The 16,190-nt window shown below is 40.1% G+C and overlaps 1 protein-coding gene across 2 annotated transcripts in view; it reads right to left on the bottom strand.

Moving 5' to 3' along the window:
* Positions 1-16,190, bottom strand: part of LOC128866052 (uncharacterized) — a 222,356-nt gene that overhangs the window by 2,488 nt on the left and 203,678 nt on the right. For both annotated transcript variants that reach the window (XM_054106534.1, XM_054106543.1), the window contains 6 exons: positions 13,911-14,000; positions 5,085-5,482; positions 4,887-4,993; positions 4,696-4,774; positions 519-846; positions 51-431 (listed from right to left, as the gene is read on the bottom strand). In XM_054106534.1, the coding sequence (XP_053962509.1) occupies positions 51-431; positions 519-846; positions 4,696-4,774; positions 4,887-4,993; positions 5,085-5,482; positions 13,911-14,000 (1,383 nt within the window). The remainder of the gene's footprint in view (positions 1-50; positions 432-518; positions 847-4,695; positions 4,775-4,886; positions 4,994-5,084; positions 5,483-13,910; positions 14,001-16,190) is intronic.

The raw sequence follows: 16,190 nt of genomic DNA, 5'->3' as shown, positions 1-16,190 counted from the left end.
ACATTGTTGTTGTGAGCGTGAAAATGGCCGCCAAAGTAGCACGGACTCACCTGTGGCGTCGATGTGGGACTGCCATACCCGCTACTATAGCCGCTATAATATTTCCCCGTATCCTGCCACTTGTCGTCTTTAGGCGCAATCGTATAGCCATCGTAGGGCAGGAAGCCATTTGTCACATAAGCTGAAGTGGGCGCACCGGAATGGTGATAGTCCGTGTAGTAGCTGCTCACGCCCTGCAGTCGATACTGATGGAAGAGATTCTCGGTAACGGGATAGAAATTGGTCGAATGCACTGAGGTGCCCATGTAGATGTTATCCGCGGCTGTCGCATAGGGCGAGGTGGTGTACATGGGATTCAAATTGGAATAGGCGGCGGCGACAGCCACAGCGGGGTCAGGCAGGTATTCGACTACGGGCGCAGGCGAGGTGACCTGAAAGTGAAAATACCGGCGTTGCTTAACAATTCACTTTCTTTAAGAACCATTTTTTGTTGTAGAAGTAAATCTTTTTTGACTTACCTGCCCTAGCGGCGATGTCTGTTGTGGTTGCTGCTGCATTTTACGTTTCGTCCGACAAGTGGAGAGAAAGTCACGCAGTTGTGTTTTATAGCGTCGATTTGGCCGCGTTGGTGTGACTGGCGGAGGCAGCACATTTGGTGAAGTACTTGGCGGCACCACTAACTGATCTGCCTCTGAGAAGTAGGTAGATGCCAGGCCGGTATCCAAGTAACTCACTTTGAAGTCCATTGTACGTTTGCCAAACAAATCGTGTCCCTCCTCGTCCATCAGCTGCCGATGTGTGCAGATCACAAAGTCGGGTTTGGAATTTTTGTAGACTAGGCGGGAGCTGAAGATGATAATTTAGATATTATTGATGAAATTAAATAATTATTTGGCAAAGAAGACAGGACTAGAAAAATGCAGAGGTCATAAATATTTTCGAGTTGGAGTTAGCGCTTTAATCTATACAAAAGTTGAGACTATTGAGTTTACACTGGTTCATGTGGAACCTTCTGAAATGATACTTGTAATAGCGGCTGCATGACCTGGGAACGTTAAATTGGCAGGCATATAAACCAGGAAATTCCTTCGAAACTCTATTAAATGTAAATATAAAATAGTTTCCAGTGATTTTGCTCTCATGGAACACGACCCCATAAATTTTATTCGCTTTCCCAAAGCACTCAATCGCTTTGGGTTCTGCAGCAAACCTGCATTATTCGCTTACAAATACATCAACGTCTCCTCGGACTAGCGCAACAAAAGACCAAAGCCGTCCTTATATCCAGCCGAAAAAATCCAGAAGAGGCCACTTTTGGAATCGGGAGCTTCAACATATCGACCGCTTCCATAATCAACTACCTGGAGAAGGCTGTATTTCAAAGCACATCTCGAATGCGGCAACAAAAACAACGCCATTACGGCTGGGCGGGTACCAAAATAGGCGTTAGCTCCTGGCTAATGTTGTGAAAAGCTAAATTTTGTATGGTGCATGAATTTGGGCCACCAAAACGCAACTTGTTTCATACTTTCGAGGACTACAGTCTACCTACCGGTTGTGCCCACTACGAATATGCAGTGCATTTAAAATGGTCTCCGACAATGCAGCCCTAAACATATCGACTAGCAATAGAAGCTGCCCATAGAGTGGCAACACAGAGACCTATAAGCTCGTCTACTCGCGCGGCGTTACGAGAGAATTGAGTGACAAACAAGTTGAGGTAACTCTACAAAAGAGAGTTGGGCGCATAAGTGTATTCCCAATCTAAAGCTTTGGCTAACGAGCCCAACTACGACAGGTTCAACTACGACGATAACTCCTATTGCGACTACTGCGAGGAACACGTTGTAGTGGGCGTTTGCCACATATTCTTCACAAGTTCGCGCTTCCGTTCTGCAAAAGAAAAACTTTACAGAGACTTTGGAGAACCTCCTTTGCCGAAAACATTCGTGCAAAATATGCTGCGCCGATACTATGAAAGAGAAAAAGCGTCTGATAAGACTGAGTGTAGCCACCGCTGCCGTAACTCAGCGAAGTAATACTTCACGGTAGTCCCACGGCGAGAGGTGATGGAAATAAATAGTCTCAGCCTGGCTTCAGAAGGCCAATTGAGGGTAGCGCGCTACCACAACTCCTATCCTAAAAACCAGACCCTTGTATTTTTGTATGAACGGTCGATCAACAGATTGATAGTTGTATTGTATTATTCGACATGGTCGCTTGCAAAGCAGGGGTGGCCCTATATAATAGTGAATATTCTAAGTATCTGTGACCTTAAGGTGTCTTTACCAACCCAAAAAGAAAGAATACGTGTGCTCTAAGTGCTCATGATAAACAGCTTATGGAAGAAGAGCCTTCAGAAGTTCCTTAACAAAAAGAGGGTCAGGCACGGTCTGTAACTCAACAAAGCTTTATTCTACTTGGTCTGTTTGGAGGCTAGATTCCTACTGGAAATTAAATCTTATCTAATTTCTATTTCCCTATTTCTTACCATAGCCTCATTTCTCTCAAAGTGACCAATTTCTTTTTGTTTTTAGAGATCAATGTACCGAGCTATCACCAGACTGTATTTCATATGCTACCTTCCGAATCAACATACTTTTACTAAATGAGGCAGTAATAGAACATTTCTACATTGGAGTAAAAAAATACTAGCAAAGTAGGCAGGAGCAACGAAAACAAACAAAAAATCAAGAAAAAAAAAAAATAATTAAAAAATAGCGAGAAAGTCCCTTTATGGTAAACTTTGACACATATCGTTTAACATACCCAACCTGGATAAGCGAGGGCTCAAAGATTATGGATCAAGAGGCAGCTCATCTTAAATTAAACCAAACATATTTGCATTGGAAGCACTGCTCTTAGACAAGTGAATTAAGTGTGTGGAACTATCTTTCTTTCTTGAGGCTATCATCAACCTAACAACGATTGTCCTCCTTGCGGAAAATTGGGCTGCAAACTAAGCTGTGGGGTTTCAAACAACCGAACAGCTTACCTCTAGAACCTTCGCTCCTTGGGGATGCCACGGCCAAATCAGACTATAAGTTCCAGTTACGAGTTTTGGAAAACCGGCAAAGACCATTATCGCAGACTATGGATGACACAAGACTTAGTTTTGAGAAGTAGCACCATCAATGCATTTACCAATGGATCAAAAATGGAAGATGGTGTTAGCGCTAGCATATATGATGCGGAATTAATCATCAACGAGTCACCTCACACTCAAAAACATGCAATGGCTCATGGGTAGCAGATCAGCTCTCACAATAGAAAACAAGCTGTTAATTTACAAGCAGATACTAAGGCCAGTATGGAGTTATGGTGCGCAGCTATGGGGGTGCGCCAGTCAAAGTAAAACGAAATCCAACACTTCCAAAATAAGGTCCTTAGGTGCATTGTCAAAGCACCATGGTACTGCAGAAGTTCCGACATTGAGTGCGCCCTTAAAATAAACTCCGTTAACACTGAAATCGCAAAGATTGCAGTTGCCCACAAAGAAAGACTATTAAACCACATCAATGAAGAAGCACTTAATTTAATTGAAACCAACGGATTAACACGAAGGCTCAGACGCACTAAGCCTAGCGATCTCATACCTCCATAGAAATGCTTTATGTCATGTAGAGTGAAAATTATGTAATATTATCATAATTAAGTTGCTTGTTAGTCATTTGTAAATATTTATGAACTAGCTGCAATAAAAAAAAATAAAAAATAAAAAAAAAAAAAATAGAAAAACGAGTCATTTAAGCTCCCTAACTATTGCACTTCGTTTCGAGCTGAGGTCTTTGGCTTAAATAAAGCAGCAAAGACTGAACGTACAGAATCAACAATTAAGTATGCAATAAACTTCTACGTGGATAGCCAAGTAGCTATAAAAGCGATCAAATCCTTTTATCTAATAATGTCCATGAATGCAAGAAAGCAGTTAACAAGCTCGCTCGTAATCGCAGGCTTTGTGTCTATTGGATTCCGGAGCATACAGACATAGAGGGAAATGAGATAGTGGGCGAAATAGTAAAGGAAGGAGAAATACTTAGAGGGGATTAAATAAGTCAGGTACTTAAGTGCCTGCGCACAATTCAGAAAAGAAGTAGAGGATCACCTGTTGAGAAAGGCGAAAGGCAAGCAACTTAGTTTAACTGATTGCAAAACTGCTAGGTTCATTTGTAAGCGCGCATACGATGACGGGTATACTGAATCTGTTAAAGCGTTCGACAGAAGGAACTGTGGGACTTTAGTTGGTGCACTAACAGGGCACTGGCTAGTTGCAGCGTATGATTACTAGCTAAATCTAACTCTCAACGGTACTTGCAGGAAATGTAATGAGCCGGGTATAAAAGAAACCCTGAAGCATCTACTATGTTGCTGTCCGGCTCTCTCGAAAACTAGACTGTGCCACCTGGGTGCTCTCAATTTTGAAAGACTAGATTGTATCCCTGAACTAAAGCTTGAGCGACTCCTAAAATTCACGAACAGTAGGCGCATCCTGAGCGCTACATATCCTCGCTAAAAATAGGACTCTGATCTGGTATCGCTATGTGTCAAAATGGTCTCTGCGTGGCTTCGGCCAGCCAGCATAACGTCGCCTAACCCATATTTCTTCACGAATACCTCCATGATCTTTGCTATTAGTGTCTCATCTAACTACATACTTATAAAAACAAAAAATAAATTTATTGAGAAAATACCAACCTCGTTTGCAGCCATTGCCATTCGCCATTCTTCTTTTGATATCGGTATGCGATCATTCCGGAAGCACCCGTTTTCAGTACTAAAAGTTTGAGAAAAAACCGTGCATATACATAATATGAACATATAAATACATATACTCGTATATATGTAAGCAAAAAATACAACAGCTCCACACGAGCTCTTCTACTCACATTCCTGATGCGCACTGGCCACGTAAGCCAAGTCATCGTAGTGCACCAAATCGTAGCCGCCCATATTGACTAGTTCTGCATCCGAGTAACCCAAAACGTGCTTACCCCTGCCGTGCCAATGGCAATAATAATAAAAATAACAACAGACAGTTATAGATATTCTAAGAGGTACATCGTCCATCTGCTTTTCTTACTCACCGTTGATCCATGGAGACAAGTGAGAAATCCAATTTATGCTTTGACTTGAACATATTCTCCTTGTGCGGTATCTCTAGTAGACTGGGCGGTCCGAAGGGTGTGCAATAGGCAAACAATGCCAGTGGCGGCTCCTCTGTTTTGCGATTTTGACCATGTAGAATCTTGATGCGTCCACGTATGTCTAGCCGCAGAAAGCCGGAAGTGTTATCGAGCAAGCAACGAAATCGCACAGTGAAGCTACGCTCCAGATAGAGCGCCTTATCGGGCGCTAACGTATCGGTCAACTGTATGGTGGACATATCGGCGGGTAGGAAAGAGTTCCACAACAACTGTCGCTGCAGCTCTTCACGATCTTCGGAATGGACTAGTTCGTAAACGGACTGATGCACGATGTCCGACTGTAAGTGAAAGAGGGAGAGAGAGAGAGAGAGAGAGAGCAGAAAAAAATTGGATTAAAAAAAGCAGAAAACGCTTAATAAAGAAACTACATAAAATGTGAGGTCAGTAGCCGTAATGCTGTATGTTTTTTATTTAATACTTTTTTATTTTTTGTTTTTATTTTTTTATTTTTTTCGTTTCAGATATTTTTGTTTGGATTTTTTACTTTGCGCCTTTCCTCTTTTTTAATGCTTATTGATTTCTTTATTGGCACAACGGCTTATAAATCATACGTCGGACAAATTGAAAACCTGCGCTTGCGCAGGTCAATCGAGATACTACGGGTTAGTTGTTTTTGTGTATGTTTTTATTTTGCTTTCTGATTCATGAAATAAGGAGTTGCTGCACCAAATTGAGACATACATACATTTTTGGTGTACAGTCAAGTTTTTCGTATGTGCCGCTTTTGTTCTTTCAAACGCCTTTTGGCTCATGAGATTTAATATATTATTTAGAGTGAGTACAGTACTGAGAAAAAATTTTTTATATTTGACTAAATAAGACGTAAGCCTGTAAAATGTTTATAAATTAGATAGTAAGTAAATGAAAGTAATTAGAAGCACAAAATCCAATTGAGTAAAAACTTTGGTAACCTATCAGAATTGGATTTTTGGTGGTAGATGTTTTACTCTCATAATTTTTTAATCCACATTTCGTTTTAAAAATTATTTAAAATCTGTTCATATTTCGTTTAGCGATTTGATTAAAATTTACTAATTTGGTTATTTATATATGGAACTAATTCGCCTTAGCCGAGTGGATTGGTGCATGACTACCATTCGGAATTCGCAGAGAGAACGTTGGTTCGAATCTCGGTGAAACACCAAAATTAAGAAAAACATATTTCTAATAGCGGTCGCCCCTCGGCAGGCAATGGCAAACCTCCGAGTGTACCTTCTGCTCAAATATGAACGAGACTGATTTAATAAAACACAAACGGTTAATTATTGTTCAATTTTTATTTTATCTCCTTCAAAGTAATCACCATTGGAGGCGATACACATATGCCAACGTTTTTTCCAATCATCATAGCATTTCTGGAAGGCCGATTTCGGTATGGATTTCAGTTTCTTCTTCGAATTCTCTTTTATGACTTGAATTGTCTCAAAATGTTTCCACGGAGCGGCAACTTGAGCTTGGGAAACAGGAAAAAGTCACATGGAGCCATATCAGGCGAATGTTCACATTGTTCAAATAATCGCAAACAAGACGTGATGTGTGAGCTGGTGCATTATCGTGATGCAAGAACCATGACTTGTTGTCCCACAATTCCTTCCTTTTAAGACGAATGTTCTCGCGCAAACGCTTTAAAACGTCTAAATAATATTCAGCGTTAACCGATCGGCCTTGCGGAAGGAACTCCGAGTGCACCACACCTTCGTAATCGAAAAAAACAGTCAGCATAACCTTAATTCTTGAGCGACTTTGGCGTGGTTTTTTGGGTTTCGGCTCCTCCTCTTTGAACGATTTGTACCACTGGAAAACACGTGCACGCGATAGAGCAGAGTCCCCATAGGTTGTCTGCAACATTTTTAAGGCGTCTGAAGGCGTTTTATTGATAAAGTCTCGTTCATATTTGAGCAGAAGGTATTTCTGTCATGAAAAAGCTCCTCATAAAAATATCCGCCGTTCGGAGTCGGTTTAAAACTGCAGGTCCCTCCATTTGTGAAACAACATCTAGACGCACACCACAAATAGGAGGAGGAGCTCGGCCAAACACCCAAAAAGGGTGTACGCGCCAATTATATATATATATAATTCATTAATGTGACTGCCTTAACCACATTCTGATATGAACAGCTTAATAGTCTTATTTTCTGGGACGGTTGCCGAATTAACATCGCCAAGATGGCCGACTACATTTGCTTTAACCCAGAAAAAGTCACTGTGAAGCACCCGCGTTTGACCGCAAGGCCATTTGACGTCACTACTTCAAAATTTATTACTCTCTGAGAATAATTTGTCCCAGAGAAAAATCCTTTGAGGTTTCCTGGTCTGATCTGAACGAGCGCATGTTTTTAAGACTTAATCTGAAGCTGCGCATCATAAACCTCTTAAAAGGTTTGAAAGGCATATTTATGTCATCTTTTTCGATAGTCAAGGGTCTAACGAGGTTTTCTACATACATTCGGGAAATTTAGGATTGAACTTTTTACTGTTTGGAATGTGTTTACCGAGGATCTTTTAGCTTTCATTAGAGTTGTGATGCCTTGAATTTCGGGCGTTAGCTACGTGATAAAAAGCTTGGTCGATGACTACAGGTACTATGAGGTATATCGAGATGTGGACATTGTGAAGCGTACTAAGATACAGCAGCTGCGCTGGCTTGACCATGCCTCGAAAATGAACAAAAGTGCTTCGGCACGGCAATCCTTCGAGAGGGAACCCATTGGTGGGCGACGAAGAAGAGAAAAACCGAATTGCCGTTGGGGAGATCAAGTGAGGTATAACTTGCCAGCACTCGGTGTCCCCAACTGGCGATAGCAAGCAGCAAACCGAGTTAGACGGCGCAATGTTATAGATTCGGCCAAAACCGACATACGGTTATAGTGCCATCTAAGAAGAAGAAGAAGAAGATACTTGATAACAGGATACAGTTTGCAATCCGTCAGCAAGGCTAACGAGAGGTATGGTCAAGAGGGAGTTTACTTCGTCAAGAGCGGGTTTACTTCGTCATATAGGATTTAAAGGTCCCTCGAAGTTTTGCAGCATATGTCTCGGAGCGAGCGGTAGAATTGTTGGTTATCTTATCGATGAAGCTTACCAAATCTTCCTTAGGCTGGTCACTTATCGATGTATACCATTTATCTCGAGCTAATTGAAATTAAAAAAAAAACATGAGTGTAAACCCGAATTGTAACCAGTTTTCGAGTGTACCCACATTTTTGCGCAAAATCAACCTGCTTCGGCATCATGTACATCGGATTTGGAGGTGCAAAACTCTTATTAAAACGGAAATGGTATTGGTTCTACAATTGAAACCTCTACAATGCGTGTCATCTCACGATGACATCCAAAACAATAATTGGCGAACTCTTTGTCCCACTGTGGAACACAGGAATTGAGAAGAAGAAGATCTGTTAGAAGAAGAAACTATTTTGGAATTTATTTTTTTTATTAAAAACTTAACAGAAATACCTAACAGACTACAGAAATTAATAAGTTAAAAAGGTATCGAAACATTAGATTTTGCGATAGGACTGATAGGGATATGGAGCCTGGTGTTACCCCAATGGAACTGGCTTTGCATCAAAGTATACTCGTAATTGCATGATTGCAGCTGGAGCGGCCCACCCTACCCACGTACCCAAAATTGAATTAGTAATTTTATGCATTTAGTTAATTTTTTACCATAACTAAAAGTTAATGCGACAACATTCCCGATACCGAAATATGTGTACATATACCAGGTAACCGCGTATAGTTGAAAAAGAAAAGATAACCTGGCAATTGAGTTTACAGAACGTCTCAACTCAGAACTTTAAAGGGAAGACTTGCCAGTACTACACAGATCTGCCTGCACTTGTTTTTGCCGTTTGACTTCGACTATAAATAAAAATCAGATCAGCGGGTGGATTGCGCAATCGCAGAGCGAAGCGAAATAAAACAAAAAGCAAACAACCTAAAGAACGACAGGGAAGCAAGAGCAACAAAAGGGCAGATGCTATCGATTACTGCTTGGTTCATCGTTTATATATTTATTTAGCTGATTATTGCTGTAGCCTTTGAATGGCGTTAAAACGAACGCATTTGCGGATTCTTTCTTGCTGGCAGCAATTCAATTGAATCGTAGTAGGAACACAGCATCTACATGAGTGTGTGCGTAAGTGTGTGTAGGGAATTCCGGTAACTGCTGCAGCTCGCTCTTACCTTACCTTGTAAGCTGGATAAATACTGGGTTAGCTGGCAGCAAATGAGCTTTTCTGCTGCCCTGAGCGCGAAGGTGTGTTCGTAATCTTATTATCTTGTAGATTTGTTTGCTCTGCGCTAATATTGCAAACAAAAACTACAACAAGTACACAAACGAGCAAACATACAAACGTACATATGAAAAGTTACATATATTTTGAGCCGCTGGTGGGCAAGTGCTGCACATTTGCCACACTTTTCTTTTGCATTTATTTGGTTTTCATTTTATTTTTGTATTTTTATGCACTCTTTACTATTTTTTTTTCTCTGCTGGTGCGCTTAACTGTTGCAGCGAAAAATCTACAAAAAAATCCTGCTACATGATTTGGGTTGCAACGCATTTGCTAAGTCGCTCGTGCTGCAACTTTCTGACATCGATATCAGGATGCAATTCAATTGTTAAAACAATATTTGTATTGCTCACATACACACACACGCAAACATTCGCTGGCATTAATGTGTGATTTTTTGTTTATACTGCAAGTATGGAAGTTTTGTTGGTAGTATTGAAGACATGTGCGAGTGCTTGTGCAATTTTTAATTTAGTTGTAAATGTGTAAATCGACATTTGCACCGCCTACTTTGGCATCTCAATTAAAAATTAAGACTTCAACTGGATATTGCGCAGCTGATCGGCTGCATTGGATGTAAGTGCCTAAGTATATTTGTGTGTAATACGAAAAATTATACAAAATTGTTTATTGAATTGGTAAATCAACGAATAAATTCAAAAACACTTATATTTCACACACACATATGCACTTATGTGTATAACCCGCTGGGAAATCTTGAGCTACTGAAATATAACTCTATTTCAGGACTAGTATTATTTTCCCCAAACGCGAAGCAGTCAGCTCACTACCTTCTGAGCTTCCGGTCATGGTTATATTGCAGATAATAAATGAAACAAAAGGCGCCAAGCTATGACAAGAAAATGCAAATTAGCCAGACAGAAACTAGACTATGATCTACTGCCAAAAAACGTTCGATAGGGACAACATTAGAAACAGAACTGGAAAATAATGTACAAAACAAAAAAAAAATCGGATGAACTGCAACTTTATAAATATATAATAAATTAAAACAATACCAGAAGTACATGAGTTGAACTTCGAATTGCTCCCACATCCACCGTATTCACCAGGTTGGGCTGCTATTGACCATTGGCTGTTCGAAGACCTAAAAAAATGCTCGCTGGTATGAGATTTCACTGGAATGAAGAGGTTATCGCTGAAGATGAGGCCTTTTTTGAGGTGAAAGATAAATAGTTCTACAAAAGTAATATTGAAATGCTAGAGCAGCGCTGGAATGATTGCGTTGTTCTTGTTGGAAATTACGTTGATGAATAAAACTAATTTTGAACAAAAAATTTGTTTTTCTTTGTTAGGCCCGGGACTTTTCAGCCCATGTGTTATACATATATTCGCGAAGCGAACACGAAAATAGCAGTATCTAAAAATATTAGATTAAAAAAAAATGTTACTCCATGAGGTGATTAGTGAGTTTTATTATTATTTTGAGAACGCTGAAGCTTTCGCGTAATACCTTGAAAGGACATTTCAACCCCATGGAATAATTGATAGCTTTATCCCACCTCCTGATGTCCAAGAATCCTGCAAAATTAAACCAATTACGCCCTGTGGTAGCGATTTCTCAAGTCTCTAAGCTGAAAAAGAAGAAAAGCCCCGGTTTTAATCTGATAACCAAACCAAACCCCAACCAGGAAATGATGCAGCTTCTTAGGGCCCAATCTCGTTACTTCCATTGTTAGGAAAACAGTTTGAGAAGCTATTTGCGTACCGCTTAATATAAATTATCGCGCTGTAAGAAGCCATCGTGAAGCTACCCAAGACAGGCGACCTGCGTGAATGTGCCACCTGGCGAGGAACCCTACTCAACACCATCTACAAAATTGTAGCCGCCACCAAGCCAACACAAAAAACTTTGTATTATAGTAGAATAATCAGTCGAATGGCGTTCAATACTATCAAACGAGATGCAATATGGCTGGCACTGAGTAGAAAGGGACCTCCCGCCAAGATAATCCCCCTCATCAAAGCCCTCTATGAGAACTCCGAACTGGCAGTGCTTCACGAAGGCGATATCAGCGATCCATTCACTACCAACGCCGGCGTAAGGCTAGGTTGCCCTGTCGCCCCTTCTTTTCGCCATCGTCCTTGTTGACGTCATGAGCCAAAGACCCTGCACAAAAAAGGCATCGTATGGACTTCGCCGATGACATCCGCCTCCACTCTCACAAACTCTCTGACATGCAAGCGAAGGCGGGCAGACTAGTTGCCCTGGCTGCACTGTCGGACTGGAGGTCAACATCGCTAAGACCAAGGCTATGAGAGTTAACCACAATAACGCAAGGCAGATATGGGTTGACGGATGGCCGGGGGAATTTTTCGAAAGCTTCTGCTACCTCGGCTGCATCAACACGGCAGATGGTGAAGCAGATGAAGATGCCAACTGCAGACTAAACAAAGCACGTGCGGCATTCGAGCGAATGCTTACAGGGGGAGTTCGCAAATCTCCAGGCGCACTAAACTATGAATATTCGGCTCATGCGTAAAGTCCGAATTGTTGTACGGAAGCGAAACATGGCTGGTCTCTAACACCATCACACAGAGGCTACAATCTTTCGTCAGCAAATGCCTCTGCATTATACCTACCGCTTTATGGCCAAACACCATGAGTAATGACGAGCTGTGGAGATTAACAAATGAGGAACCCATTCTTAGGCAAATCAAACGCAGAAAGTGGCGATGGATAGGTCACACATTGCGAAAACCACCAGATAGCATCGCGAGAATGGCACTGGACTGGAACCCGCAAGGGAGCAAAGGTCGCGGTCGACGAAAAAACACTTGGAGAAGGTCGATGCTGCGCGAACTAGCAAATGCCGACATCACATGGGACGGTACAAAAACAACAGCATAAAACCGTGTACGATGGAAGAGTTTTGTCGAGGCCCTATGCTCCCGAGGTGAGTGAACAAGAAAAAAAAAGAAGCCATACATACTCACCAATTTGGGTAGAGAGAAAATCTTTCTACAATAGACCAAGTGCGCAGACTAGTCTAAAGGCGTTCGAAAAAGTCTGGCATGTGGGACTAGTCGACAAACTTTAAGCAAAACTTCCGATACAGTTGACATATTCTTTGGTAAATCTGAAAATATACGCCAGTTTGAGAGATTGAATATTATTATCCTCATGACATCGGAACCCAAAATTCGTAGCCTTGCTCTAGCAATTGCACAAAGAAAATACTCAGTGCTATCCGCCTCCGCTGAGCAAGACAGGCTAATCGGGTCGTCAATGATTCCAATGGTAATCACATGATGACCACATGGATAGTGTTCTGTAATAATACCGACCATAAAACGAATGTCTTTTACTCCAAATTTAAGAAGAAAGTTCAAAGGTTTCCTTTCGGGCTTGTCACAAATCCAATACATAATCACTGATTCGTTTATTGGCTCTGGTCCGTGTGAGGTAATCACTGTTCCACAGTTGGTCAATTCATCGACAATTTCATTCTTTTGACGAGCGCAGTGTTCTGTCTGGCAACAGAATTAAGCTTCTTCTTATATTCCTGAACAATCTTCGAGGGTTGCTTTGCGTTCTCCAGAACCTTCAGTGCAGCCTGACTGTCACTATAGACTCCAATCTGTTTATCAATATCAATGAGGTTATGTGGCTTATTTAATTTCAACTCAAGCTCTTCTCGACCCGATGGATTGACCTTTGTAAACTGGTGTATCGGGGTTCGTGCTAGGAAAGAAAAACTCTCTTTGCCCTTAGGATGCAATCTTATTATTCATTCAAATATTCAAAAGCCTCAAGCGACATGACTTCCTCATTCCAATGTAATACTCGTAGTGTGGACATTTATATATACATATACCTAAATTTCAATGGCCAGTCGTAAAACGGGCTTACAAGTATTCAAGTTAAATTTCCGTTCAAGACAAAGAGAGACACAGTGGCATTCAAAATGTAATTAACCGATAATCAAAGACGGTAGCGCATTGGATAATCACCGGCAATTAGAGATTTTGAAAAGAGGAAAACGTTAATTATACCGACAGGTATGCAACTGAGCGCAAGTGTGTGTTAGTGTGTGTGTGCAGCGTACGAAGGGCGGTGCTGTAACGACGAACTATTGGTTTCATTCACAAAAATACCAAAATATGCTAGTCAATCAAATATGTTAAAGAAATGCCAGATACCCATTTAATTGATTTAAAAAAATTTCGATCGCAGGCGAGAAAAAAATAAAGAGTTTGATTATTAGGATGTATGAACCACATCTATGAATCTATGAATGCGTGTATGTGGCTTTGTGCACTACGTGTATATGTATGTCAGCATCAAAAATTATGTATCAGATAGAATTATTTGTTGATTTGTTCGTATATCCTCAGGTATCTGCTTTTGTTTTGTGTTTTTTTTTGTTTTTTTGTGGTTACTCACCTGATGAAAACCCAAATAGCTCTCGATGCTGTGCGTGGCAAAGAAGACCTCGCCTTCGCATGTCAGAATCATTAGAAATCCATTTAAGGCCTGTAAGAGACAAAAATATGGAAAATAAATTTTGAATAGGAAAAAGTGCATGAGTTTGATGAAATTGATTGCTAATGCATTTAATTGGAGGCTGTAGAGATTGATTTTGATGTTTAGTTCTACCTAAAGCTTGCGCTAGTTGATGCTGTCGTGTAATTTTTACTATTTTTTGCTTGTTTTTTTTTGGCGTTTTCAATGAAACAATTTTCTTTTTAATATAATCCATTTTAGATATCTGTGTTAAATTTTGCAAAACATTCATTCAAAGTATCATAAAAAAAACTTTCGTAAAATATTTTTGTTTATTTATTTGTTTATTTATTTATTTAGTAATCTAAGAATGGAGTATTTCCAATAGGTTAAGAAAAACAGATTAATGCCAAAAAATTGACTCAAAAATGAATGAAACTTATAATTTACTTGTTTCATTGTAATGAATGAAAGAAAATGTAACATTTCTTATAACTTAAAGAGATAGACTATTAAAGAATACTTAAAATCTAGTTAAACAATTGATTTAATAGCAACTTGAAGTGGTTCTTTGTTGGAGAAAAATTTAGACCAATTCTATTTGAAAGCGAATTAAATTCTCTCAGAGTTCTAGAAATCGGAGCATTGGAAGCATAATTAATTCTGACCATACCTAACCAGAAACGCGCATGATTTCGTAAGCTTCGCTGAGGAATATTGAAATTAATTTTCTCGAGTAGCGATGGGAAGTCAATCGCCCCACTTATCAGATGGAAAACGAAAGTGAGGGAGAAGGAGAGAAGATACCTTCTAATATCTATTATTTTTATTAATTAAATAAATAATTTTTAGATTACTGAGCAAGCACCGACTTTTATAGGATGGAAATGGAACACACCAGAGAGGTATACTCGTATAACAGCTTTAGAGTATATGAATCAATAAAGTCCAAACTAAAACGTTGAGTAAAATAAAGTCGTTTTTTTAGAAAAAAAGCATTTAAAAAAAAACAGCATTTGTTTTAGAATAAAATTATTTTTTTGGGAAAATGACATCGTCTAGCATAAGTTTTGCAATGAAGCAGATTTTAAATTCAATTTCTCAGTAATCCATTCCCACAAAATATTCTGAAAGAATTGCTCTTTATTCGACGCCATATGCTCACGACGTTTTCAAAGTTCACACTCTAATTCGCTTAGGTGAATAACTCTATTAATCATCAGGAGAATCAGGTAAACTTCCAAGGATGATAGATCACCAGATTTGGCCATCCTTCTTCTTCTTGATTGGCGCGATAACCGCTTACGCGATTTTGGCCGAGTTTAACAAAGCTCGTCAGTCGTTTCTTTCTCGTGCTAATCGGCGCCAGTTGGTAACACCAAGTGAAGCCGAATCCTTCCCCCCTGATCTTTCTAACGTAGAGGAGGTCCTCCACGTCCTCTGCTACCAGCAGCAGGTCCCGTCTCGAATACTTTCAGAGCTGGGGCGTTTGTATCCATTCGGGCGACATGACCCAGCCAACATAGTCGCTGGATTTGTATTCGCTGCCTATGACTTTGTCTATCCACCATGGTGAAAAAAGAAAATTGTGAGGGAAACTTCGACTACCACTTCACTTGGGCGATTCAGTCGAAATTTGCATAACATTTCATTTCACACGCATTCATACACTCGTCCAGTCGTTGTTTCTTAATTTTTTTGTGTATCACTAACACAATCTAAATGTTGGTAAACACATCTCAAGTGATGCCAGCCTATCAGCTGATTCGGCAAAAATTCGCTCAGAGCCGAATAACGTTCTGCTAAAGAGCACACCTCTAAAAATCTTTTAACCATGTGATTCAGAAGCAGAATTTTACCCGCTTATTTATCACGTATTCATACACTCGTCCAATCAGTCTTTGCTGGTTAACAAACTGCTGGCATGACTCATGTGACGTCAGCCAATCAGCTGATTATTTCAAAATCGCTGAGAGCCGGTTAACTCTCTAAAATCTTTTCAATATGCAAACTTCTACTCAAAGTAATAAGACGAGCATAGTGTGAGACTTTTGGAGTGTAGTGGTTGGGGAGTGGCGACTTGTTTCCTCAACTGCCTACTTAGTTCAAAGTAGAACTTTTTAGTAATATTAATCTCTTTTGGATTCTAAAGCTGAAATCGCTTAAATCTTCTATTATTTCTTCTGTATTTCTATAATACATCGAAGTAAAGTGGGCTTA

Source organism: Anastrepha ludens, chromosome 2, assembly GCF_028408465.1.
Source record: "Anastrepha ludens isolate Willacy chromosome 2, idAnaLude1.1, whole genome shotgun sequence".
NCBI lineage: Eukaryota > Metazoa > Arthropoda > Insecta > Diptera > Tephritidae > Anastrepha > Anastrepha ludens.
This window is presented reverse-complemented; position numbering and strand designations above follow the sequence as displayed.